At 55.2% G+C, this 25,984-nt stretch overlaps 1 protein-coding gene across 1 annotated transcript in view; it reads right to left on the reverse strand.

The window, feature by feature from the left end:
* The window catches only part of LOC120391378 (adhesion G protein-coupled receptor E3-like), a 51,605-nt gene that overhangs the window by 13,830 nt on the left and 11,791 nt on the right, over positions 1–25,984 (reverse strand). The window contains exons 3-5 of the mRNA XM_039515018.1: positions 11,414–11,470; positions 10,317–10,454; positions 9,469–9,624 (exon numbers count right to left, since the gene is read on the reverse strand). Coding sequence (XP_039370952.1) covers positions 9,469–9,624; positions 10,317–10,454; positions 11,414–11,470 — 351 coding nt within the window. The remainder of the gene's footprint in view (positions 1–9,468; positions 9,625–10,316; positions 10,455–11,413; positions 11,471–25,984) is intronic.

Genomic DNA, 25,984 nt, shown 5'->3' on the forward strand with positions numbered 1-25,984 from the left:
GTTTGATTTCTGCTAATGACCCAAGCTGAATTCTTCGTGATGCTGGTTCCTTTGTGGTGCCAGCTGCTTCCCCTGGCTTAGCAGCGGCTGAGGGTTCGGTTAATGGGGTTCCAGAAGTTAATGGGCTTTTTGAGCCCAAGCTGTATTAAAGGTTGATCCAACAGAGAGTCCTCGGCTCTGTCTCAGCCCAGTTTGCTTTGCAAAGACCTGACCTGCCCCCACCTCAAAGCTCTGCTACAAAAGAGCATCTTGGGCTCTGATTGCAGCTGCAGGTTTGGGGGAATGTTGCAGCTTCTAACGACATCCCCAATGCCCTACGCTCCTGCCTTGGTGGAATTAAGCAGCCTGGCAAGAGACATGGCAACCTTCAGTCCCTGGGCTCAGTTTCCAATTTGTAAGACAGGCTGGGAGTCAGAACAGACACTTTGCCCAGGTGTGGCGCAGAGAAAGAGCGAGACCTCAGGCAACGTGGTTAGTTTCCCCATCCAGGCATGCGGGTTAGTTTCAGAGTTCCTGGGTCAGCTCAGTGGCGGTGCATTAACAGCATCGCCAACGCCAAGCAATGAAGAAAAGCCCCAAACTGTTAGCCAGGCTGCAAAAAAGTCACGAGATTGGTTTAAAAATCAAGAGATTTGTCTCTGGTTTGGGAACTGTCAGTTCTCTCAGCATAAAGTTTGGCAGTTTTTCCTCCACCACGAGGGCCATGTACTAATTTTGATTTTAGCCAAAGGCAGAATCATATGACTCTGGGAGGTGGGGCTTTAAGGCAGCGCCACATGGTAGGAACACTGCAGATGAAGGGCCATAATCCATTTAATGTGAATGTAAAGAACTTTCCATATAGGCCCGGATGAGGGCTAGCTAACAAAGAACAATACATGGCTAAGAGAAATCTAGGGTAAACAGAGAACCTTGTGTGTTTCAAGTCAGTGAGAGGAGTCAGCATGACTCCAGATGGTGAGCTGCAACTGGGTGTCCGTACAGGTGCCAGAACAGAGTTCAGAGTTCCATAAAAAATTCAATACTATAGAATACTGTATGCTAGGGCTGTCCCCGGGGCAGCCCTGCAATCCCAGTTCACAAAAGTGCAAGGGTAAAACTATAAACGATTGTTGTTGTCAGATACTAGTTACTGCTTTTTTGCTTTAAATCTCCAGGAATGTACCTGCTGGTCAACAGGGAGAGCTGCTACCTCATCCCCCTGGACCCCAAAATTAGGATTTCACCTATAGACTTTAATAGAAATAGTTTAAGAATAATTACCTGTGCGTTAGCAATATGTTAACTTGAACCATGGGCGGCGCCGTTATGTAATCTTTTAGACCATTGGTTTATTGTGCTTATCTTATCTTGCTGCTAGAACATATCCAGGGGCTTGGGAAACCCGTCCCCATTGCTTCTCTCCGCTCAGTGAGCACCCTGTATAATCTATCATAATCAATTGCTCTGCAGTGTCTCTGAGCCTAATAAGCGAAGTGACACTCCGCCGGCACGGTGCATAATAAACTCCTGTGCTTGACTCTACACGGTGTCCATTTCTGATCCTTCAGCAGACAAGCCAGAAACATCACGCCTTTGCCATGGCTGTTTCCAGCTCCTGTTGTATCTGGGCAGATCTCAGACGTATCCTTTTGACCCCTCCTAAATCCCCAACTGCATTTACACACGTAACGTCAATGTCTGCAAGGAGAGAGAAAGCGCTAGGACAGGCTGATCTAGGAGCTGGACCTTGGGCACTGGGGTGACGCTGCTGGGGGATAATCCAGGCGTCCAAAATGCACCGTGCTCTGGGCAGATGCAGGGCTGCCCAAAGGATTCAGGGGGCCTGGGGTCTTCGGCGGCGGGGGCTCCCGCCGCCCAATTGCCGCCGAAGACCTGGCACAGCAGCGGGGGGGTCCTTCCGCCCCGGGACCCGCCACTGCGGGTTTTCTGGGCACTTCAGCAGCAAGTCCTGAAGCGGAAGGACCCCCCCGCCGCGGGTCTTCCGGGCACTTCGGTGGCGGATCCCGGGGCGAAAGGACCCCCGCGCTGCCGAATTGTCGTGGAAGAAGCTCCAGGGACCCGGGACCCAAGAATTTTCCGGGGCCCCCGGAGCAAGTGAAGGATCCCGCTCCAGGGGCCTTGAAAAACTCTCGTGGGGAAATTGCCCCACTTGCTCCCCCTGCCTCCCGGCGGCCCTGGGCAGACGGGGCTGGTTAGATCCAGGAGTTCAGTGACTGGGCCAGCGAAAGGGAGCAAGTGGCTATTGTCCAGAATGAGCCGGTCCAGCTGGAGAGGGAAAAGCAGCCCTGCCAGGACATGCGCCTGCTGCTTGCTAAAGCTCCCAAGCGGATCTAGCAATGCCCAGTGCCGTGATATCAGTGCAGACGGCAATGACTGAATGAGCCGTCCGCCCTGGAGGGGCAGAGGTGGCTCCAGGCACCAGCACGCCAAGTGCGTGCTTGGGGCGGCAAGCCACTGGGGGCACTCTGCCGGTCGCCGCGAGGGTGGCAGGCAGGCTGCCTTCGGCGGCATGCCTGAGGAGGGTCCGCTGGTCCCGCGGCTTCGGCAGACCTTCCACAGGCGTGCCGCCAAAGGCAGCCTGCCTGCTGTGCTTGGGGCAGCAAAATGCCTAGAGCCGCCCCTGTGGAGGGGACAAATGGGGAGCTGCTTTGGAGGAAGGGGATAGAGACTAACACGAGGGCTGGTTTAATGCCTGGATATCAGTCAATGGGGTGACCTCCTCTGCACCCCATCACCTCCCCTGGGCACCCCCTTGCACACAGAGCAGTGCAGAACCAGAGGGGTTCAGAGACAGGCAATGAGAACGATCAGGGGCCTGGAAAAACCCTCTACGGAGAGAGATTTGTTGGGATATTTTAGGGTTAAGTATCACAATAAGCTGCTAATGTGCTGACATGGCATTAGGGGGCAAAGGCATACGTAGGCAGGATTTCTTTGTTTAATAAACAAGTTGCCATATTTTCCTCTCCCTGTTGCTTGTAAGAATTGATAAGGATGATAAGGATGCAGCTGCGGGAGACATGTAGTTGTCAAATAAATGCCCTTTGTGTGAAAGAAGGTTAAAAATGTTATCTTCCCCTCCCTTCCTTTTCCAGCTATATAAACAAGCCCTGGCTCATGGCCCCTTCCTCCCTCCCCTGAGAATTGCTGATAGGAAAATTAATGGCAACAGATTGTTGTGAATAAATTTACTTTCATGATAAAAATTCCTGTATAACATGCGTAATGCTGTGAACAATGGAGAGGGGTGGGCGTACTCACTGTATGAGTTTCTGTTACTTAATAACGACTTTCGGGGTGTTGTAATGGATGTAGGTGTTTACATATTAACAAATAAAAAGATGTAACTAATCCAGTGCTTACTCGACAATTGGGTCGAGGGGAACAAGTATTGCAATAAAGAAGCCTGTACTCATATCCACCTCTGGGTCAACCTGCTCCTTTTTCTTCTAACAAGATTGAAAAGACTGGGACTGTCACCTTAGAGTTGAACATAAGAGGGGACGTTTTAAGAGTCTGTAAATGCCTGATGGGGATAAAGAAGGGAGATGGGGAGCTTCTGTTCTCCCCACCTCACAACACGAGAGCAAGGACCAGTCAGGGCAGTGAGAAAAGGGGAAATTCGGAACGGAGCCAAGGAAAGGCTGTTTCATGCAATGTGCGATTAGCCGGTGGAACTCTCCATCACAGGAGTCACTGAGGCCAAGAATCTAGCAAAATTCAAGGAGCGACTGGATGTTCCTACGCATGAGAACAATCAGAGTGATCATAGTTAAAGGGCACAAACGTTTGGGAAGAGAGAGAATACGTCCTGCTGTGGGGCTTCAGCCCAGCTGAGTATTAGAAACCAGGAAGTGAGGGCAGACTATCCCTTGGCTGCCAGTGCAATGCTCTTCCACCATCCTCTGCAGCATCTGGCTTTGGCCCGTTGGAGCCGGGATACCAGACTGAGCTGGGTGATGGGACCTATGTGACTGGGCCCTAGGCTGCTCTGGCAGGGGAACGGCCACTGGAGAATCCCCCACCCTGCAAAAGGGGCCACCTCAGCTGGTGTGGAGCTGCTATAGGCGTCCTGCCCCCACCCTGCTCCTAGCCCCTGATGTAGGGGCCGAGGCCGGGGCCCAGCACTGCAGCTATTCCCTGCCCCCCAGGACCCATGGGGGAGGATCGGGGGTGTGGCTGGAGCACACTGTGCTGTGGCTATTCCCTCCTCACTAGGGCCCATAGGGGGCAGAGCGCACGGTGCTATTTCCATGGCCCACACATAAGGCCGCTTCCCAGCCCAGATGTTGTGGCCAGCGAGGGTCCCCTCCCCTCTCCCCAGTGAATCACTGCAGCACAAGGAGTTTGATCTGTGGGTTTGTTTCTAACCCCAAGGGTTTATTCCCTGTCCAAGCACCAGGCACAGGGGTGAGCCCGGCCCCATGCTCTGCGGGAGCAGGTGAGGGTCACAGCTCATCACAGCCTCGCTGAGGCCTCGGGCCACTGCCAAAGCCGGCAGCAGCCCCAGTGCAGTCCCAGGCCTGGAAGGAGCATTTGTGTGCGCGAGGGGGGATCTCAGCAGGTGGGGGCAGGGGAGAGCTCACCCTGGCAGCTGTTCTCACTCGTGTCCGTGAAGTTGGCTTTCCCATTGCTGGGCTCGTAGCCATCGCTGCAGCCGCAGAAGTAACTCCCAGCCACGTTGGTGCAGTTTGTGTGGGGTCCACAGTCTGGCGGGCTCGGGCCCTGACACTCATCAATATCTGCAGCACAAGAGGGGATGTTCTGTACAGGCCTGGCAGGGAGACGTTCCCGGTATCATCCCCCCAGCCCGAGCCCCAGCCCCCCACTGGGTGACAGGGCCCAGGTGACCAAACCCCTAGCAGCTTAACAATCACAGGCCTGATCAGGGCCGGCTCTAGGCATCAGCGCTCCAAGCATGTGCTTGGGGCGGCACTTTCCAAGGGGTGGCACTCCGGCTCCTTTTTTATTATTATTATTATTTTATTTTTTGGCTTGAAGCGCCAAAAGCCGGGAGCCGGCCCTGAGCAGAGGTGAGCTGTGGTGGGTGGGGGTCACGGGGAGGGCCGCAGGAAGTAACCTGGGGCAGGGCAGAGGAACCGTTCCCCCCCAGCTCATCTCCGCTTCACTGCTGCCTGCTCCCCTGAGTGTGCCGCCGCTCCTTTTCTCCCCCATCCCTCCCATGCTTGCCCGCAAATCAGCTGTTTTGTGGCAAGCCTGGGAGGGAGGGGGGGAAAGCGGAGCAGAGGTGAGCTGTGGTGGTGGGGGGGGCGCAGGGAGGGCTGCAGGAAGTAACCCTGGGAAGGGCAGAGCAACTGCTCCCCCCCCCAGCTCACTTCTGCCTCCTCCCGCAAGCGCACCGCCGCTCCGCTTCTACCCCGTCCCTCCCAGGCAAGGGAGGGGTAGGAGGGGAAATACTGCATGCCCAGGGGAGGAGGCGGGGCCGGGGATTTGGGGAAGGGGTTGGAATGGGGTGGGTAAGGGGCGGGGCTGGGGGGCACAGGAAATTTTTTTTGCTTGGAGTGGCAAAAAACTTGGAGCTGGCCCTGGGCCTGATTCTCAGCTACGCTCAGGCGGCACTAGGCTGCAATGGCAGCAGAACAGCCACTGGAGAATCACCTGCCCTGCAAAAGGGGCCACCCCAGCTGGTGTGGAGCTGCTGTCGGGGTCCTGCACCCACCCTGCTCCTAGCCACTGATGTAGGGGCCGGGGCCGAGGCCGGGGCCCAGCACTGCAGCTATTCCCTGCCCCCCAGGACCCATGGGGAGAGATCGGGGGTGTGGCTTGGGCACACTGTGCTGTGGCTATTCTCTCCTCACCAGGGCCCATAGGGGCAGAGCGCACTGTGCTATTTCCATGGCCCAGACACGAGGCCCCTTCCCAGTTCAGGGGGACACGAGCAGCTCAGATGCTGCATGCTGGGGCCAGCGAGGGTCCCCTCCCCTCTCCGCAGCGCAGCACATCACTGCAGCACAAGGAGTTTCCTCTGTGGGTCTTTTTATTCCCCATCCAAGCGCCAGGCACAGGGGTGAGCCCAACCCCACGCTCTACGGGAGCAGGTAAGGGTCATATGTTATCACAGCTAACGCTGACGGCCTCAGGCCACTGCCAAAGCCGGCAACAGCTGGGAATGAGCATGTGAGGTGCATGTCTCAGCAGGTGGGGGCCAGGGAAGAGCTCACCTTGGCAGCTGTTCTCACTCACGTGCGTGAAGTTGGCTTTCCCAGAGCTGGGCTCGTAGCCATCGTTGCAGGTGCAGTAGTAAGTCCCAGGCCTATTGGTGCAGTTTGCGTGGGGTCCGCAGTCTGCCGGGCTCGGGCCTTGACAGTCGTCAATATCTGCAGCACAAGAGGGAACGCGCTGTACAGTCCTGGCAGGGAGACTTTCCTCTATCACCCACCTGTACTGAGCTGGGTGATAGGCCCTGGGAGTTTAACAATCACAGGCCTGATTCTCAACTACACTCAGGCCACACTAGGCTGCTCTGGCAGCAGAACGGCCACTCGAGAATATGGTGCATTGAAAACTGTGATAGCATCACAAGCTCTCACTTTATATCTCCAAGGGGCTGCCCTGGACCTGCTTGCAGGCTAGGGGGCTTGGGTGACAAGCGTGTGATCTGGGGGTTTCAGCAATGTGTCTGCCAAAGGGCCAGCCTAGAGCAAAGTGGGTTAGTTGTGCCCGTCTGCCTTCAGGAGCAGCCTGCTTTGTCTCTCTCTGTTTGGGTCCTCGTGTGCTAGGGTTCTGGATTCTAAGAAATAAGCCTGTGCTGATCTGCAGCCTGCCAGCGAGAGGATGTGACGCTTTGTTTCTAACTGTGTGCGTGTGCTGTGACTGTAACAGAGGGAAGGGGACCTTCAGACCCCAGAACAGCCTCTGTGGCCTCTATGGGCCAAGCCCCAATGGGGCCAAGATTTGGGGAGATTTAGGAGTCCATGGTTGAAGCTGAGTTGCCCAAGGGGTGGGAACACTGGGACTTGGCAGAAATCCCCCTCAGGTTCCAATCACAGAGGAACACACAGGCATTTCCAGCCTGGGTCAACCCCAAGGTCCCTCTACCCTGGTATCCCATCTGTGACGGGTGCTACAGAGGAAGGTGTAAGAGTCCCACAGCAGCAGTGGGGGGGATAATCTGCCCCCATGCAGGACTCCTCCTGGTCTCTAATAGTTGGAAGTTGGCTTAAGCCCTGAAATGGGAGCTTTTCCCTCCGTCCCAGAATTATTGTCCATTAACTAGCACAGCTCCAGGCATTGTCATTCCCCATAGAAACAGCCAGTCCCTTTTTAAAACTCGACACATTCACAGCCCCCTGGCCATGGTAGCAGTGAGTTCCAGAGGCTACTGCCGCCCCGGGTGGAGGAGTATTTCCTTGTATCAGCTTTGAATATGCCCCTTTTCAATTCAATTCAATCCACACACTGCCTGTTGCTCCTTAGTCTTTCTAAAGCTCGTGATTGTCTAAGCGAATCTGATTTTTTTTAATGCCTGGGATTGTCGTCATGAGCTCAGCCATGGACTTTAGACCCACTGGAGCCGAGTTCAGTGCGTAGCTGTGCAGGGCTGGAGCTAAGCATGTGCTTTGCTGACTCAGGGGGCTCAGGGAGCACAGACAGGGATCAGCACAAAACGATTTAGCAGCTGGCAGCTTCCAGCGTCCCCCGGTGGAGACACCAGCATGTGGGTATCCCCTGCCAGGGGACTGGCATTGGTGCATGCGCCAGCTTCACCAGCGCAAAGGAGTCTCCGAATCCACTGCACTGCGAGCCCAGAGAGACCTCTCGGTCTGTGCCCTGGGCAAACTCCCTGCCCTGGGGGAGCGACGCGGAGCTGGCCAGCCCATGTGTCCCTGCGCCATGCCGCTGGGAGCCAGGGTGTCTGAGGGAAGCCTGGGGCTGGGCTGGCAATGCCAGTCCCAGCACATCCCCCTCACAGCGCTGCCCTGGGGAGCGACATGGAGCTGGAGCAGAGAGAGGCTGGAGCAGGGGCCTGGCACAAGGCCAGAACCAAAGTCAGCAGAAGTGATGCTCTGAGCAAAAGTCCAGCCCTGTGGGACACTGAGCCAGGAAGGGTTAAGCACCTTGCAGGCCAAATGACCCAAATTCTGCCTTTGAAGCCACACTAGAAAAGGAGCCGGGAGCTGTTTCTGGCTCTGGGGAAGCAGCACGGTATCGGAGCCGCTGGTTTGTTGCTGGCTCGGTGAATCTAAGTATCAGAAATAACCAGCAGTTTGGGGGATTGTCGGCCCCACTCTGCAGTTTGCCCTGATGGAGCAATCTCATTGTGCCCCCCCCCACCACCACCAGGCACCAACAGTCACACCCTGTCACAAAGCAGAGGCTTCTTTGCAAGTTCACCTTCCAGTGCACGAACTCCGCACTGGTATTGCCGGCATTGCTACAACACAGTGACTGTGTAACCACATCCCAGCTCCAGATTCCCCTGCCTGGTGCACGATCAGATGGTTTGATGGGTGGGGAATGTTTTGTCTGAAGCATCAGGAGTAAAGTACAAAGCCAGGGGGTGAATAAGGGATGTTTTGTCTGAAGCAGCAGGAGAAAGGCACAAGGGGGATAACAAGCATGTTGTGAAACACACAAGCTGGGACGTCAGGTGTTTATCCCGGATGGTTTGTCTCAGTCTGTAACTGTCGGGGTCCATTGGCAGAGGCAGACGTGTGGCCGTGTCCCTGAGGCATCTCTAGGCGCTGGCACCGGGCTGCATTGGCGATAAACCTGGCCGAGCGTCTTGGCCACTGCCCCGACTCTGGGCTGTCTGGGCACTTTGCTGGAGGTCTGCCGGGCCGGCGACCCGCCCAGAGCCGGGACAGCACACGGAGCCGACGAACGCCAGCCCCACGTCCCCGCCCCAGACTGCTGGAACTCGGGGGGCCTCAGGGCAGCCTGGGGCTGGGCTGGCAATGCCAGTCACAGCACATGCCCCTCCCAGCGCTGCCCACGCAGGGAGCTTGGGGCAGTGGGAGGGTCCCTCGAACTAGCAGCTGCGCCCCCTAGAGGCCAGAGCGGAGCATGGCTGCCTGCCCCCAGCGAAGCTCAAGCAATAGGGGACCAGGGGGCGAAGTCAAGAACGCTTTAGCCCAATTCCCAGAGCCGTTCCCGGGGCCCCTTCCCAGGCTTAGCGGGGCACCACCACCTCAGATGCTGCGTGCTGGGGCCAGCGAGGGTCCCCTCCCATCCCCGCAGCGCATCTCTGCAGCACAAGGAGTTTGCTCCGTTGGTCTGTTTCTAACCCCGAGGGTTTATTCCCTGTCCATGTGCCGGGCACAGGGGTGAGCCCAGCCCCATGCTCTGCGGGAGCAGGCGAGGGTCACGTCTCATCACAGCCTCGCTGACGCCTCAGGCCACTGCCAAAGCCGGCAGCATCCCCGGTGCAGCACCAGGCCTGGAACGAGCATTTGTGTGTGCAATGTGGGGGGTCTCAGCAGGTGGGGGCAGGGGAGAGCTCACCCCGGCAGCTGTTCTCACTCGCGTGCGTGAAGTTGGCTTTCCCAGAGCTGAACTTGTAGCCATCGATGCAGGTGCAGTAGTAACTCCCAGGCACGTTGTTGCAGTTTGCGTTGGGTCCACAGTCTGGCTGGCTCAGCCCCAGACACTCGTTAATATCTGTAATGCAAGAGGGGACGCTCTGTACAGTCCTGGCAGGGAGACGTTCCCCGTATCACCCCCCCAAACCTCCGCACTGAGCTGGGTGACGGGACCCAGGCGATCGGGGCCCTGAGCAGTTAGTGATTAAGGCCCTGATTCCAATTTACCAATTTATGCTGCTGGAATGTTGGAAACAGCCCCCCTGAGCCTCCTGTCCCAGGTACGGGGGGTTTGGCCCTACAAACACCCAGATCCCTCATGTGAGCAGAGGGTGGGGAGACGTCCCCCTGGGGCTTCAGGCTCCCCTTGTGTTGGGGGGATGACAAGCTGCCTCTCCTCTGCCCCCTCCCTCCTTGGAAGTATAGCCAGGGCTGCCCCATTCAGCTCCTCTGGGCAGAGATCCATGGGGCCCCTCTGCCCCTGGATACCCCTGATTAGGACCCTGGCTGGGATTCAGACGGGTCAGTATGATGGGCCCCCCACCCTGTTCCCAATTTACTCCTGGCTCTTGCTGCAGCGGCTCCTGCTGCTCACTCTGGAGGCCCCGGTTTGATCCCCAGGAGGGCGGCCCTCACCTGTGCTGCCCCCCCTCATTCCCCAGCCGGGCTGAGCACCCTCAACAGGCCCTGGAGTCAGTGGAGTCGGCTGCTCCGGCCCTTACTGCCCTGCTCTGTCCCAGCCCCCGCAGGACAACGTGGGAGCCCCGTTACCGTCACAGGTCTCTGTTGGGTCGGTGAAGAAGCGATTCCCCCTTGGCTGGTATCCATCCAGGCAGGTGCAGTGGGTGCTGTTCACACACTTGGCATCTGCTGGGCACAGCCGATGGCTGTTGCAGTCCCCAGTGGTACCTGCAGGGGTGGGAACAGCTGGGCAGGGTCAGGGCAGGGTCAGGGTGGGAACAGCTGGGCAGGGTCAGCCAGTGCAGAGCGGCTCTCCTCTCTCCCCCGCTCCCCACAGTGATATCGACTCCTTTCACATGCCCCATTCACATTTTCGTCACAGACAGGCAGAGCCGCCAGAGCCAGGTGTCGCTTGAAGTGAAACGTTTTCGATCTAAATAATTTTTTCTCCTTTTTGTTGCTGTCGTCGTTACTCTCATTAGCATAAATTTCAAACCAAAACCTCACTTGGATCCAGAAAATGGGAATTTTTCATTTTGTAAATTATTTCATCTCCCCACACACACACAAAAAATTTTTTCCCAAGTAAAACCAAACATTCCTCTGAACTGAATCAGCATTTTCTGGCAAAAAATGGTTCCCTGGGAAATTCCTGCCTGGCTCTGCTCTGGATTAACTGAGAGCAGAATCGGGCGCTAGGCCAGTTTGGATCCTGAGCTGCCTCCCATGACCCAGATTGTGACCTGCCTACGGGGGGCTCCTGGATCCTTTAGTTGCCCAGTGTTTGGGGCTCCGCTGGGATCCGTCCCTCTGGCCAGCGTGAGGGGAAGGGTCCCAGCGCAGCGCAGCCGGCTGCAGGGCTTGGGATGGGAGCAGATGGAGCAGGGTGGGTGCAGCACTGGGGGACCTCAGTGGGTCAATGGGAATTTGTCTGAATCCCATCTTGGAATTTGCAGCAGAGACACAGAGTCCAAATCCCAAATGCTCCCTCTTCTTTTCTCCCCTGCACGCACCCACCATGCTCTATAAACCCACCCCAAGAGGCCCACACCAAGGGGCTGCTCCTGGCTTGCCAGACCCCTGACTCTGCTCTCCTCCCACAAGGGAAAGGGGCCGGAGGGGGCGGAGGCCGGAGCCCGGGCAGCCGGGAGCGCTGGGGAAGGTTAGCCAGGAGGAGTCGGCCTTACCTTGTACGCCATGATTCTGGGCCACGGTGCCCCACAGGCACAGGGCGATGCAGAGCCCTGGAAGGCAGAGACAGGGTGAGGCCCCATGGGCAGATGGTAACCGCCACTCAGCTGCACACACCCCCAGCCGCCCCAGTCCTGCCAATCCTGGGCCAATGGCCAGTCAGGGCCCTGCCGATGGTGGAATTAAAAATGCAGAAACCTGGTGCTCTGGGAAATCAGCCCCTGCTGGGATCCCTGGTCATATTTTTAACTGGTTCCAGTTGGGAACTGGACTTTTGGCCAGGGCAGCTGGGTCTTTTATTGTGTGTATGAGCAACAAAGACCAGGAGCCCCCGTTGTCAGGGCCGGATTTACACTTTGGGTGCCCCAGGCACAGGGGCTCAGCAGCTGTCCCCCACCCCTCCCTCCAGCTTGGAGCTCTGGGGACCCCAGAAGCTCTTAACCACCATCGGTGGTGGGATAAACCCACCACTTTTCACTTTTAGGTGCCCTGCCGCCCAGCACCCCTTCGCCCACTGCCCAGTGTCCTGCATCCACTCTGCCCACAGCTGCTCCATGAACTCCCCCAGAGACCCACTTTCCCAAGCCCTGCCCCCCCCCGGCCTGCAGGGGGTCAAGATGGGCGGGATGAGGGAAGCGTGTGGCTGTCTTCCCCCTCAGCCGGCCCTGCCCCCTGCTGGGACCTGAGAGTGGCAAAATTTGAATTTTTAGGTGTCCCATAGAATGCCGGTGTCCGTAGGCACGTGCCTCCTGTGCCTAATCGGAAATCCAGCCCTGCCATTGTGCTGGGTGGCACCCAGAGCCCACCAAGATCAGGACCCCCATTGTGCCAGGTGCTGCACAGAGCCAGCCTAGATCAGGGCCCCCATTGTGCCTGGTGTTGCACAGAGCCAACTGAGATCAGGGCCCCGTTGCGCCGGGTGCTGCCCAGAGCCGACTGAGATCAGGGCTACATCATGCTCGGTGCTGCATGGACACACAGTGACTCAGTCTGTAACCCAAAAGGCTCATGGCAATAAGCAGTTTACAGATGGGGAAACTGAGGCACAGTGAGAGGTAATGACTTATCCAAGGTCACCCAGTGCGTCCATGCAATGGACAAACCCCCTTGGAAAGGGGAAGCACCAAGGTGGGGATGTCTTTTCACCCCAACACAGGCTGCTGTTGATCTGCTTTTCACTCAGGTATCGCCCCAGATCCGCCCCCTCATGCTGGTGTTTATTTGTAGCCTGTTGCTCTGAGTCATTAACCACACGCGGGTGCGAAGAACCAGATGCTAAAGGACCCGGGGCCGAGTGCCCGAGGTGCTGTGCAAAGGGGAAGCCCAGCGGGCTGGGGAACCCCATTGTGCTTTCCTAGGAAGGGAGCTAGAAAGGGGGCATGGCTTTGAAATTCAGCTCCGGTCAATCACTCCCGGGGAGACTCCATGGAGGACGAGGGAGCTGGTGAGGTGACGGCATCACAGTTCTCCTGGGAGTGAAGGCCGAGCCATTAATTCAGAGAGTCTAAGGCCAGGAAGGGAGCAGGCTGATCCGGTCTCTCGCACTGCACGGGCCAGAGAATAACCCAGGGATTCCTGCATCCAGCCCGTAGCTGGGGATCGAGCTAGCGCAGAGCTTGAGAGGGGATAGCCCGTCTGTGCGACTCCACGTGATGGAAATGTCTGTTGTGTGTTCACACTGTCAGCTGCCTGCGCAATAGAGTGTTCACACTTGCAGCACTTGCAGCGGCATTCAGAGCGGTGCACTCTGGGCATCTATCTCACAGAGCACCTCTTTCTCTTCTGCTGCTAAGAGTTGTGGGAAGGTGGAGGGGGTCATGGGGCATCCTGGGTTCTGTCCCAGTGTCCCATGGTGAATTGCTTCGCATCCCAGCAATCCCTGCGCTTTCATCCACATTTGGCGCCATCTTTCAATGGTTTGTGTTTTGTGCACCCTGCTTCTTCGGGCTGCAGGAATGGATCCCAAACTCTTGACCAGCATGCTGCTCACTCTGACCACACGTCACAAGTGGCAGTGCAGTTATTCCTTAAACTACAAAGGCAAGAGGAGTGTGACATTGATCTCTCCACGTGTAGTAGCTACGATACGAGATTGCTTGTGGCATTCATGGAGGTGCTGCTGACTACAGTGGGGCTCGGGAAACAAGCACTGAGTGTTGGGATCACATCGGGATGCATGTCTGGGATGACAAGCAGTGGCTGCAGAACTTTTGGATGAGGAAAGCCACATTCATGGGACTGTCTGATGAACTCACCCCAGCCCTGCGGTGCAAGGAAACAAGAATGAGACCTGCCCTGCCTTTGGAGAAGCATGTGGTGATTGCACTGTGGACGCTGGGTACTCCAGACTGCTACCAATCGGTTCCTACCCAGTTTGGAGTGGGAAGGTCGATCGTTGGACTCATGTTTACGGAAGTCTGCAGGGCCATTAATCACATCCTGCTCCAAAAGACCGTGACTCTGGGCAATGTGGGTGACATTGTGGATGGCTTTGCACAAATGGGCTTCCCTAACTGCGGAGGGGCGATAGATGGCACGATTATTTCAGTTCTGGCACCAGACTATCTAGCCACTAAGTACATTAAACTCAAGGGGTATTTCTCAATGGTTCTCCAGGCGCGTGTGGATCACCAGGGGCATTTCACAGACATTAACACAGGCTGGTCTGGAAAGGTGCATGACGCACGCATCTTTCGGGACACTGGCCTGTTCAGGAAGCTGCAAGCAGATACTTTCTTCCCCGACCAGAAGATCACCATAGGAGAAGTTGAAATGCCCATTGTGATTCTGGGAGACCCAGCCTACCCCTTAATGCCGTGGCTTATGAAGACATACACAGAGCAACTTGAGAGCAGCAAGGAGTGGTACAACAACAGGCTGAGCAAGTGCAGAATGACTATTGAATGTGCTTTTGGCCATTTAAAAGCTCACTGGTGCTTCCTCTATGGGAAGCTGGACCTGATGGATGACAATATTCCTATGCTTATAGCTGCATGCTGTATGTTCCATAGTATTTGTGAAGGGAAGGGTGAAAGCTTCACTCAGGTCTGGATCGCAGAGGTTCAGCGCCTGGAGGCTGAGTTTGAACAGCCAGAGACCAGGGCTATTAGAGCGGCACAGTGCAGGGCCATAAGGCTCAGGGATGCCTTGAGGCAGCAATTTGAAGCCAAAAGCAACTAATACTTGTTGCTATGCTCAGGAGTGCAGCGCTTGTAATGCTAGGAGGAGATTGGTGCAGTCGATGGAATATGTGGGTTTAACGTAATGGTATGTTGCTTTGAAGGGCTCTTTTTGCTTTCAATTAATAGACCAAAGATTGCTTTAAACCCAGCACAGTTCTTTTATTAAAAACAACAACTGGAGGAGAGAGTCAAACAAACAAAGAACATCAGCAGTGAGGGGAATGGGGGAAGGAAGGTTCCAGGAGGAGGAGGGGTCCTGGGACGGCTAAAGATTTGTGTATGTCCAGGGATCATATCCAACCTTCTCCTTTGGAGTACAATGCAGCAGGGCCAGCCAGAGCGGGGGGGGGGGGGCAAGTGGGGCAATTTGCCCCAGGCCCCGGGTCTTGCAGGGGCCCCCATTCCACAAGAATATAGTATTCTATGGCATTACAATGTTTTTTTTATGGAAGGGGCCCCCGAAATTGCTTTGCCCCAGGCCCCCTGAATCCTCTGGGCGGCCCTGCAATGCAGCGGGTACCGTGCTTCAGCAGGGCCAAACTGCAGAGAGAGGGTGTTGAGTGCAGGGTGTAGTGAGCAGGGCCGGCTCCAGGCACCAGCATTCCAAGCTGGTGCTTGGGGCAACAATCTGCAAGGGGCGGCAGTCCCTGTTGTTTTGCCCCCAAGCAACGCGCCGAATTGCCACCACTTTTCACTTTTAGGTGCCCTGCCGCCAAGCACCCCTTCGCCCACTGCCCAGTGTCCTGCATCCACTCTGCCCACAGCTGCTCCATGAACTCCCCCAGAGACCCACTTTCCCAAGCCCTGCCCCCCCCCGGCCTGCAGGGGGTCAAGATGGGCGGGATGAGGGAAGCGTGTGGCTGTCTTCCCCCTCAGCTGGCCCTGCCCCCTGCTGGGACCTGAGAGTGGCAAAATTTGAATTTTTAGGTGTCCCATAGAATGCCGGTGTCCGTAGGCACGTGCCTCCTGTGCCTAATCGGAAATCCAGCCCTGCCATTGTGCTGGGTGGCACCCAGAGCCCACCAAGATCAGGACCCCCATTGTGCCAGGTGCTGCACAGAGCCAGCCTAGATCAGGGCCCCCATTGTGCCTGGTGTTGCACAGAGCCAACTGAGATCAGGGCCCCGTTGCGCCGGGTGCTGCCCAGAGCCGACTGAGATCAGGGCTACATCACGCTCGGTGCTGCATGGACACAAAGTGACTCAGTCTGTAACCCAAAAGGCTCATGGCAATAAGCAGTTTACAGATGGGGAAACTGAGGCACAGTGAGGGGTAATGACTTATCCAAGGTCACCCAGTGCGTCCATGCAATGGACAAACCCCCTTGGAAAGGGGAAGCACCAAGGGGGGGATGTCTTTTCACCCCAACACAGGCTGCTGTTGATCTGCTTTTCACTCAGGTATCGCCCCAGATCCGGCCCCTCCTGCTGGTGTTTATTTAGAGCCTGTTGCTCTGAGTCATTAACCACACACAGGTGCAAAGGACCCGGGGCCGAGTGCCCGAGGTGCTGTGAAAAGGGGAAGCCCAGCGGGCTGGGGAACCCCATTGTGCTTTCCTAGGAAGGGAGCTAGAAAGGGGGTGTGGCTTTGAAATTCAGCTCCGGTCAATCTCTCCCGGGGAGACTCCATGGAGGACGAGGGAGCTGGTGAGGTGACGGCATCACAGTTCTCCTGGGAGCGAAGGCCGAGCCATTAATTCAGAGAGTCTAAGGCCAGGAAGGGAGCAGGCTGATCCGGCCTCTCGCACTGCACGGGCCAGAGAATGACCCAGGGATTCCTGCATCCAGCCCGTAGCTGGGGATCGAGCTAGCGCAGAGCTTGAGAGGGGACAGCCCGTCTGTGCGACTCCACGTGATGGAAATGGCTGTTGTGTGTTCACACTGTCAGCTGCCTGCGCAATAGAGTGTTCACACTTGCAGCACTTGCAGCGGCATTCAGAGCAGTGCACTCTGGGCAGCTATCTCACAGAGCACCTCTTTCTCTTCTGCTGCTAAGAGTTGTGGGAAGGTAGAGGGGGTCATGGGGCATCCTGGGTTCTGTCCCAGTGTCCCATGGTGAATTGCTTCGCATCCCAGCAATCCCTGCGCTTTCATCCACATTTGGCGCCATCTTTCAATGGTTTGTGTTTTGTGTACCCTGCTTCTTCGGGCTGCAGGAATGGCTCCCGAACTCTTGACCAGCACGCTGCTCACTCTGACCACATGTCACAAGTGGCAGTGCAGTTATTCCTTAAACTACAAAGGCAAAAGGAGTGTGACATTGATCTCTCCACGTGTAGTAGCTACGATACGAGAATACTTGTGGCATTCACGGAGGTGCTGCTGACTACAGTGGGGCTCGGGAAACAAGCACTGAGTGTTGGGATCACATCGGGATGCACGTCTGGGATGACAAGCAGTGGCTGCAGAACGTTCGGATGAGGAAAGCCACATTCATGGGACTGTCTGATGAACTCACCCCAGCCCTGCGGTGCAAGGAAACAAGAATGAGACCTGCCCTGCCTTTGGAGAAGCATGTGGTGATTGCACTGTGGACGCTGGGTACTCCAGACTGCTACCAATTGGTTCCTAACCAGTTTGGAGTGGGAAAGTCGATCGCTGGATTCATGTTGACGGAAGTCTGCAGGGCCATTAATCACATCCTGCTCCAAAAGACCGTGACTCTGGGCAATGTGGGTGACATTGTGGATGGCTTTGCACAAATGGGCTTCCCTAACTGCGGAGGGGCGATAGATGGCACGATTATTTCAGTTCTGGCACCAGACTATCTAGCCACTAAGTACATTAAACTCAAGGGGTATTTCTCAATGGTTTTCCAGGAGCGTGTGGATCACCAGGGGCATTTCACAGACATTAACACAGGCTGGTCTGGAAAGGTGCATGACGCACGCATCTTTCGGGACACTGGCCTGTTCAGGAAGCTGCAAGCAGATACTTTCTTCCCCGACCAGAAGATCACCATAGGAGAAGTTGAAATGCCCATTGTGATCCTGGGAGACCCAGCCTACCCCTTAATGCCGTGGCTTATGAAGACATACACAGAGCAACTTGAGAGCAGCAAGGAGCGGTACAACAACAGGCTGAGCAAGTGCAGAATGACTGTTGAATGTGCTTTTGGCCATTTAAAAGCTCACTGGTGCTTCCTCTATGGGAAGCTGGACCTGATGGATGACAATATTCCTATGCTTATAGCTGCATGCTGTATGTTCCATAGTATTTGTGAAGGGAAGGGTGAAAGCTTCACTCAGGTCTGGATTGCAGAGGTTCAGTGCCTGGAGGCTGAGTTTGAACAGCCAGAGACCAGGGCTATTAGAGCGGCACAGTGCGGGGCCATAAGGCTCAGGGATGCCTTGAGGCAGCAATTTGAAGCCAAAAGCAACTAATACTTGTTGCTATGCTCAGGAGTGCAGCGCTTGTAATGCTAGGAGGAGATTGGTGCAGTCGATGGAATATGTGGGTTTAACGTAATGGTATGTTGCTTTGAAGGGCTCTTTTTGCTTTCAATTAATAGACCAAAGGTTGCTTTAAACCCAGCACAATTCTTTTATTAAAAACAACAACTGGAGGAGAGAGTCAAACAAACAAAGAACATCAGCAGTGAGGGGAATGGGGGAAGGAAGGTTCCAGGAGGAGGAGGGGTCCTGGGACGGCTAAAGATTTGTGTATGTCCAGGGATCATATCCAACCTTCTCGTTTGGAGTACAATGCAGCAGGGCTACCCAGAGCGGGGACGGGGGGGCAAGTGGGGCAATTTGCCCCAGGCCCCGGGTCTTGCAGGGGGCCCCAGGCCACAAGAATATAGTATTCTATGGCATTACAATTTTTTTTTATGGAAGGGGCCCTCGAAATTGCTTTGCCCCAGGCCCCCTGAATCCTCTGGGTGGCCCTGCAATGCAGCGGGTACCGTGCTTCAGCAGGGCCAAACTGCAGAGAGAGGGTGTTGAGTGCAGGGTGTAGTGAGCAGGGCCGGCTCCAGGCACCAGCATTCCAAGCTGGTGCTTGGGGCGGCAATCTGCAAGGGGCGGCAGTCCCTGTTGTTTTGCCCCCAAGCAACGCGCCGAATTGCCACCGTGGACGGCGGGAGCAGTCCCTGCGCCGTTAGGGAAGCAGGCGCGTTTCCACAGTGGCGGCAATTTGGCGGCAGCTTCTATGTTTAGCTGTTCGCGGCGGCTTCAGCTAAACATAGAAGCTGCCGCCAAATTGCCGCCGCCGCAGAAACGCGCCTGCTGCCCTAAGGGCACACAGCACAGACTGCCCCCGCCATCTGCGGTGGCAATTCGGTGCACTGCTTGGGGTGGCGAAAACTGTAGAGACGGCCCTGGTAGTGAGAGTCCGCAGTGCTGGACTGTGACGGGGGAGGAATGGAAAGCCGCAGGTATAGACTGGAGCCAGGAGGTTGATAAGAGAGTGTCAGCGGCGGAGTGCATCATAACATCACCGAGAAAGTCCTCCTTAGTTCTTCTTGGCTGCTTTCTAATTCTGCGCAGCCGATCAGCTGCGGATAACAAAGAGGGAGGCTGGGCTCCCAAGGTCACCTCTGTGAAGTTTAAACACAACATTTTAGAGAAGCAGGATTGTTTGCAACACAGAGAGGCCTGATTCAGTGCTTTAAACACAGCCAGTACTCACACACCTGCCACTAACTGGCTGACCCCAGGCAAGCACACACGAGCCGCAAGACTCCCAAAATGGTGCATAGCCACAGGGGCAGGCGAAATCACTCTTTTTTCACCATGCTGTGCACTGGGTACATGGCTCTTCAGGAGAGCCAGCACTGTGGGGCGGGAGGGTGGGGGATTGATAATCATTCCTGTCCCCACACTGTCCACAGGATGTGACCATTACTGAAGATATCTCGCTGCTGAGGGTCAGCAGGGATTCAAGGGAGGAGCTTCTCCAAGACTGCGGCTTCCGCCCTGGCCTCTATGCAGCTCATCTGTGTGCAACAATAGTCTCCCCATCACCATGATGGCAGGAAAGTTACTGTTAATGAGGCAAGAAACAAAGCAGCTCTGCCAAGAAACCTGCGTCAGTGGATTGCCCAGTCTCTCCACTAGAGTTTCCTGGAGATCTCTGAGGGAGATTCCCCTGAAGTGAGGGAGTCAATCAGACTAGGCATGCAGTGGGAGACAAGCCTCCTTCCCGCAACAACTCACTTCAGCGATTCCCAAAATCAAATCCACTTACCAGGGGCCTCCTTTCTTGTTTGCGCTTCGCCAACATCCGACAGCTGTGACTGGCTAGCCTCCTCCAGGGTAGAAAAGAGCTCCTGGCTGCATGTGTCTCTGACCTCCGAGGCATCCTCTGCCTCTGGGTCCCCCTCACCCTCTACATCTTCAGCCAAGATTTCCTCCTTCTGGCTCAGTCACTTTCAAATGGCACGTGAGCCAGCGAAGTATCCACAGTGGTCTTTGCAGTGGAGGTGGGGTTGCCACCGAGTATCGCGTCCAGCTCTTTGTAGAACCGGCAGCTCGTGGGCACAGCACCGGAACGGCGGTTTTCCTCCTGCACCTTGTGGTATGTGTTCTGCAGCTCCTTCACTTTGACCCTGCACTGCAAATCATCCTGGCCATGGCCCCTTTCTGTCATGCATCGTGAAATCTGTCTGTAGGTGTCATAATTCCTATGTATGGAGTGCAGCTGGGACTGGACAGCCTCCTCTCCCCAAATATTGATGAGGACCAGAAGCTCAGCATTGCTCCAAGCGGGAGAGCACTTTGTGCATGGAGCAGGCATGGCCACCTGGAAAGATGCGCTGAGACCACTGCACGTGTCACCGAGCAAACAGGAAGGGGACTTTCAAAATTCCAAAGGAATTTACGGGATGGGGATGACGGTTGGTGACCTGAGGGCAGGGCAGTAAAGTTCAAACCAATGATCAGAGAGGCAAGAACAGGCATTGTGGGACACCTCCCAGAGGCCAATTGCAGCAATGTAATCGACCTGGGTGTCTACAGAAGCTGTGGAGCTGATGCTCATGGTAGGAGCAGTGCGCAGAGCCCACCTGTCCTTCCCTCCCCTTAGGAGCTGAAGGGACACCTCCAGCCAGCGCCGCCAACCCTTCCCGCCCCCAGCACCAGCAGGGGTCCTGGGCCATGTGCCGCCACCCCCTCCAGCACCTGCGACAGCCCTCCTGGGCTGTCCCCCCTGGATCCGTGGTGCCCCCCAGGCCGCCTTTCCCACAGCACCCACAGCACCCTCGGGCCACCCTCCCAGAGCACTCATGGTCCCTCGGCCCAAGTGTTAGTTAAGGGTATATAGTACCAGTCATGGACAGGTAATGGGCTGTGTATTACTACCCGTTACCTGTCCATGACTTTTACTAAAAATACCCGTGACTAAAACATAGCCTTAGTAATAGCATATTACAGGAACAAAGGTTCAATACAACTCCAATTTGTGGGAACCTGTCTCCTGCAGCAGTGCTGAATTCACCTTACAAAGAAAGCTTGCGTCCAAAGTCACACCCCTAAAGCTGTCTTTTTTATATCCAACCTGTTTACAAGGAAAGAGGTACTGTATGCATCCTCTGAGGCCAGTCTTAACCTACCATCTTTCTACCTTGTTTTTCTGGTACTATACTGTACCCCTGTGATGTTCTGTAGCTCAGGGGAACACCCAGCAGCCCCATGTTCATCCTTATAATATGATTGTGTGGTCTCCAATGCAAAGTTTATCATGTCGAGTGTCTTCGGCCTGGTCTACACTAGGACTTTAATTCGAATTTATCAGCGTTAATTCGAACTAACCGCTCAACCGTCCACACCAGGAAGCCATTTAATTCGAACTAGAGGGCTCTTTAGTTCGAATTTGGTACTCCACCCCGGCAGGTGGAGTAACGCTAAATTCGCACTTGCTAGCTCGAATTAGGCTTGGTGTGGATGCTAATCGAACTTAGCAGCTCCGGGAGCTATCCCACAGTGCACCACTCTGTTGACGCTCTGGACAGCAGTCCGAGCTTGGATTCTCTGGCCAGCCACACAGGAAATGACCCGCGAAAATTTGAATTCATTTTCCTGTCTGGGCGGTTTGAATCTGACGTTCTGGTTGCACATCGGGGCGAGCTCCGCAGCACCTGCAACGATGCAGAGCTCTCCAGCAGAGGAGTCCGGGCAATCCCAGACTAGAAAGAGGTCCCCAGCATGGACTGACCGGGAAGTCCAGGATCTGATCGCTGTGTGGGGCGAGGAGTCTGTGCTCTCGGAGCTGCGCTCCAACAAGCGGAACACGAAGACCTTCGAGAAGGTCTCTAAAGCCATGAAAGACAAAGGATACAGCCGGGATGCGATGCAGTGCCGCGTGAAAGTGAAGGACCTAAGACAAGGGTATCAAAAAGTCAGAGCGGCAAACGGACGCTCCGGAGCCCAGCCCCAGACATGCCGCTTCTATGAGGCACTGCATGCCATTCTAGGTGGGTCTGCCACCAGTGCCCCACCAGTGACGGTGGACTCCGAGGACGGAATAGTGTACCGGGACAGTTCCCCTCCTGTTCGCCGATGGGGAAGATGAGGAAGTGTCTTTAGTGGACGGCGCAGGCGACATCGAACCCACTCCCGCTTTCCCTGACAGCCAGGATCTCTTCATCACCCTCACAGAGATCCCCTACCAACCGTCCCGCCCGTTAACCAGGACTCGGAATCAGGGAAGGATCAGGCGGTAAGTGCTACAAACAGGGAAACATTTATTTTTAAGAAACAGGGATTTATATAAAAATAGAAATACTATATAAACATTTTTAAATATGAAACTAAACAAACAGCAGGTCTACACAAACAGCAATGGAGCAATAGTCCTCTGGGGATATTTCAAAAAGCTCTCAGAGAGCAGCTGGAAAAGCCTCAGCAAGAGGTTTCTTGGGAGAGGTGCTTTATTGGGTGCTCCGTTGAAGCACACTCTTCCGCGCCATGCCATCCTCAGGTAGAGGGGACCATCGCCTCTACGAGCATGGCAGCGTAGGGTCCTGGTCTGTGCAGGGCTTCTATTAACATCCGCTCTCTGTGTGCGCCTGACACGCCTCAGGGTGATGTCGTTGTGGAAGTGCTGCATCTAATTAGTGGAATTAGTGTACTGTTACTATTGTGCATGGTAGACTTTTACTTTGCATAAGAATGACCCTCGCTTAACAGAGTTTTACTTTGCATAAGAATGACCCTCGCTTAACAGAGTTTTACTTTGCATAAGAATGACCCTCGCTTAACAGCCACTTGTGGCAGGCCTCAGAGGAAAAGCATACAGGGTCTTTCCGTTCACTGGCGGGAGATGCCGCATAACGCTCATCTTTTCTGCTTTGCACATTGCCTCCAGCAGGAGAGCACAGCTAAGCACTAACTGATAAGCACTCTGTACTGTAAGGCTTACCAGGACTTTGTGCAAGAGGGATGCAGCTGTCTCTCCTCGCTTGTGCGCTCTCCAGTGCAATGGCGCCGCCAATGAGAGCGTATTCCGAAATCTCGGACTAGTTCTGAGATCTCCTGAGACTTGGTTCCCTCTTTGGTCTTGTTCACTGAAACTGACTAGACTGTGTTTACTGTTGGCAAACATGTATGTGTTCAAGGAAATCACCTACTTTTTCACATCACACAGCTTCGGCTCCTTCCCGGACTGCCACGCCATCCCCCTCGCAGAGGCTGGCTCGGATTAGACGCAGAAAGAAAAAGACAAGGGACGACATGTTCCAGGAACTGATGGCCAGCTCCAGAGCGGAGGCGGCAGAGCAGAGACAGTCGAGGGAGAGCCTGTGTCAGCAGCATCGCACACACCTGGAACGGGAGGATAGGTGGCGGCAGGAAGACCAGCAGGCGACTCAAACGCTGCTTGGTCTAATGATGGAGCAAACGGACACGCTCCGGCGCCTTGTAGATGTTCTGCAAGACCGCAGTCAGGAGGAGAGAGCCCCCCTGCAGTGCATCTGCAACCGCCCTCCAACGCCAAGAAGTCCTGTCCCCCCCTCACCCAAAGTGACAAGACGGAGGGGCGGTAGGGGCCGTGAGAACTGTCCCTGCACCGCAGCACACCGATAATGTTAGAGACAACTGTCGCGCTGTAAATTTGTACAAGCTCTTTCTTTACAGCATCAACCAGTCCCAACTCCAAGTTCAAACCCCCCACTGTGTATTACATTATTAAAAGCGGTTTGGTGTTACTGACTGTTTCCGTCACGTTTCTGGTGTCAGAAGACTTTCTGTTGTTCTGTGGGGGGGGGGGGTAATTGTAATGTCACTGCATAGCCCACAGTGCCATGCTACAGACTTGGCTGCAGGGTCAACTGCAGGGCACACACAGACTGCAGTCACTAGGCACCAGGGACAGTCTGTGTGGTGTATGCTGCCCCGGGTCTTTCCTTGAGGTGTATGCTTGTGCAGGGTCCTGGTGCCTGACATCCCCGAATGTAAAGGCAGGCTTCCCTTCACATGCATTTGGACCGTAGTCACGATCCTCCCCGGTGCCCCGAGCCCCAAAAATAGACCTCATCCAGGGGCAGATACTCACCCTTCCCCCACACCCCTCACCCCATCCAACGCCCAAACCCACACCCCTCATGGTAACCCCAATCCAAGGACGGCACCCCTCGCCCCATCCTGCAAACCCACCCATCAGTGCACACCTTAACCAGCACAGAATGCTTCCATGTTTCAACGAATAAACAGAAATGAAAAGTCAACGAAAGATTTATTATTAATTACTAAAACATGTCCTTAGTTTTAAAACGTCCTTGGGAAGTGGGGAAAACTTGGTTTATGATCAGGCTCTCTTAAAATCAAGTGGACAGTCACAGGTTACCCTGCTCTGCGAGGAAACTCGCTTTCAAAGCCTCCCTGATGCATATCGCTTCCCGCTGGGATATTCTCTCAGCACGGGTGTCTGGCTGATCGTAAACAGCAGCCAGGCGATTTGCCTCAACCTCCCAAGCGGCCAAAAAGGTCTCGCCCTTGCTCTCACAGAGATTGTGGAGCACACAGCAAGCAGCAATAACTACGGGGATATTCTTTTCGCTGATGTCCGAGCGAGTCAGTAAGGTCCGCCATCTCCCCTTGAGACGTCCGAAAGCACACTCCACCACCATTCTGCACTTGCTCAGCCGGTAGTTGAAGAGTTCCTTTTCAGTGTCCAAGGCGCCTGTATAGGGCTTCATGAGCCAGGGCATTAGCGGGTAACCGAGGATCACTGTAGGCATCTGCACATCCCCAACCGTTATTTTGTGGTCCGGGAAGAAAGTGCCTGCCTGGAGGCGTCTAAACAGACCAGAGTTCCTGAACACACGCGCGTCATGAACCTTGCCCGCCCACCCGACGTTGATGTTGGTAAAACGTCCCCTATGGTCCACCACAGCTTGCAGCACCATTGAAAAGTAGCCCTTTCGGTTAATGTACTCGCTGGCCTGGTGGGCTGGTGCCAGGATAGGGATGTGAGTCCCATCTATAGCCCCACCGCAGTTTGGGAATCCCATCGCGCGAAGCCATCTATGATGGCCTGGACATTTCCGACAGTCACTACCTTTGAGAGCAGTTGCTCAACGATTGCGTGGGCTACTTGAATGACAGCAATCCCCACGGTAGATTTGCCCACGCCAAAGTGGTTCGCTACTGACCGGTAGCTGTCTGGCGTGGCAAGTTTCCAGAGGGCTATGGCCACTCGCTTCTGCACAGTCAGGGCTGCTCGCATCCTTGTGTCCTGGCGCTTCAGGGCAGGGGACAGCAAGTCACACAGTTCAAGGAAAGTGTCCTTACGCATCCTGAAGTTTCGCAGCCACTCTGTGTCATCCCAGACCTGCAGCACTATGCGGTCCCACCAGTCTGTGCTTGTTTCCCGGGCCCAGAATCGCCGTTCCACACCATGAACTTGACCCATTGCCACCATGATCTCCACTGCCCGGCGTACCCTGCTTTGTGAGAGGTCTGCGCCACTCTCCTCACCGTGCTGCCGGAGCCTCCTCGCCCGGTTTCTCAGCATCTGACTGTGGAAGAGGTGGACGATAACGTGCGAGGAGTTGACAACGGCCATAAGTGCAGCGATGATCGCAGCGGGCTCCATGCTCGCAGTGCTGTGGCGTCCGCGCTGTAACCGACCAGAGAAGGGCGCGAACAGATTTCCCGCCGGCGCTTTCAAGGAAGAGAGGGAGGGCGGGATTGACGGTTCAATGACGACACATTTTTCCCCCCAGCATGCATTGGGGTGAAATCCCACAATTCCAATGGGCAGCGGGGAGTGCGGGAACTGTGGGATAGCTTCCCACAGTGCACCGCTTCCAAAGTCGAAGCTGGCCCCGTGAATGTGGACTCAGAAGTTCGAATTTGTGTATTTAGTATGGATACACAAATTCGACTTATTAAGGTCGAATCCACAAATTCGACTTAAGTAGATTCGAAATAGTCCTGTAGTGTAGACA

The sequence above is a fragment of the Mauremys reevesii genome, linkage group 25, assembly GCF_016161935.1.
Source record: "Mauremys reevesii isolate NIE-2019 linkage group 25, ASM1616193v1, whole genome shotgun sequence".
Classification (NCBI taxonomy): Eukaryota; Metazoa; Chordata; order Testudines; family Geoemydidae; genus Mauremys; species Mauremys reevesii.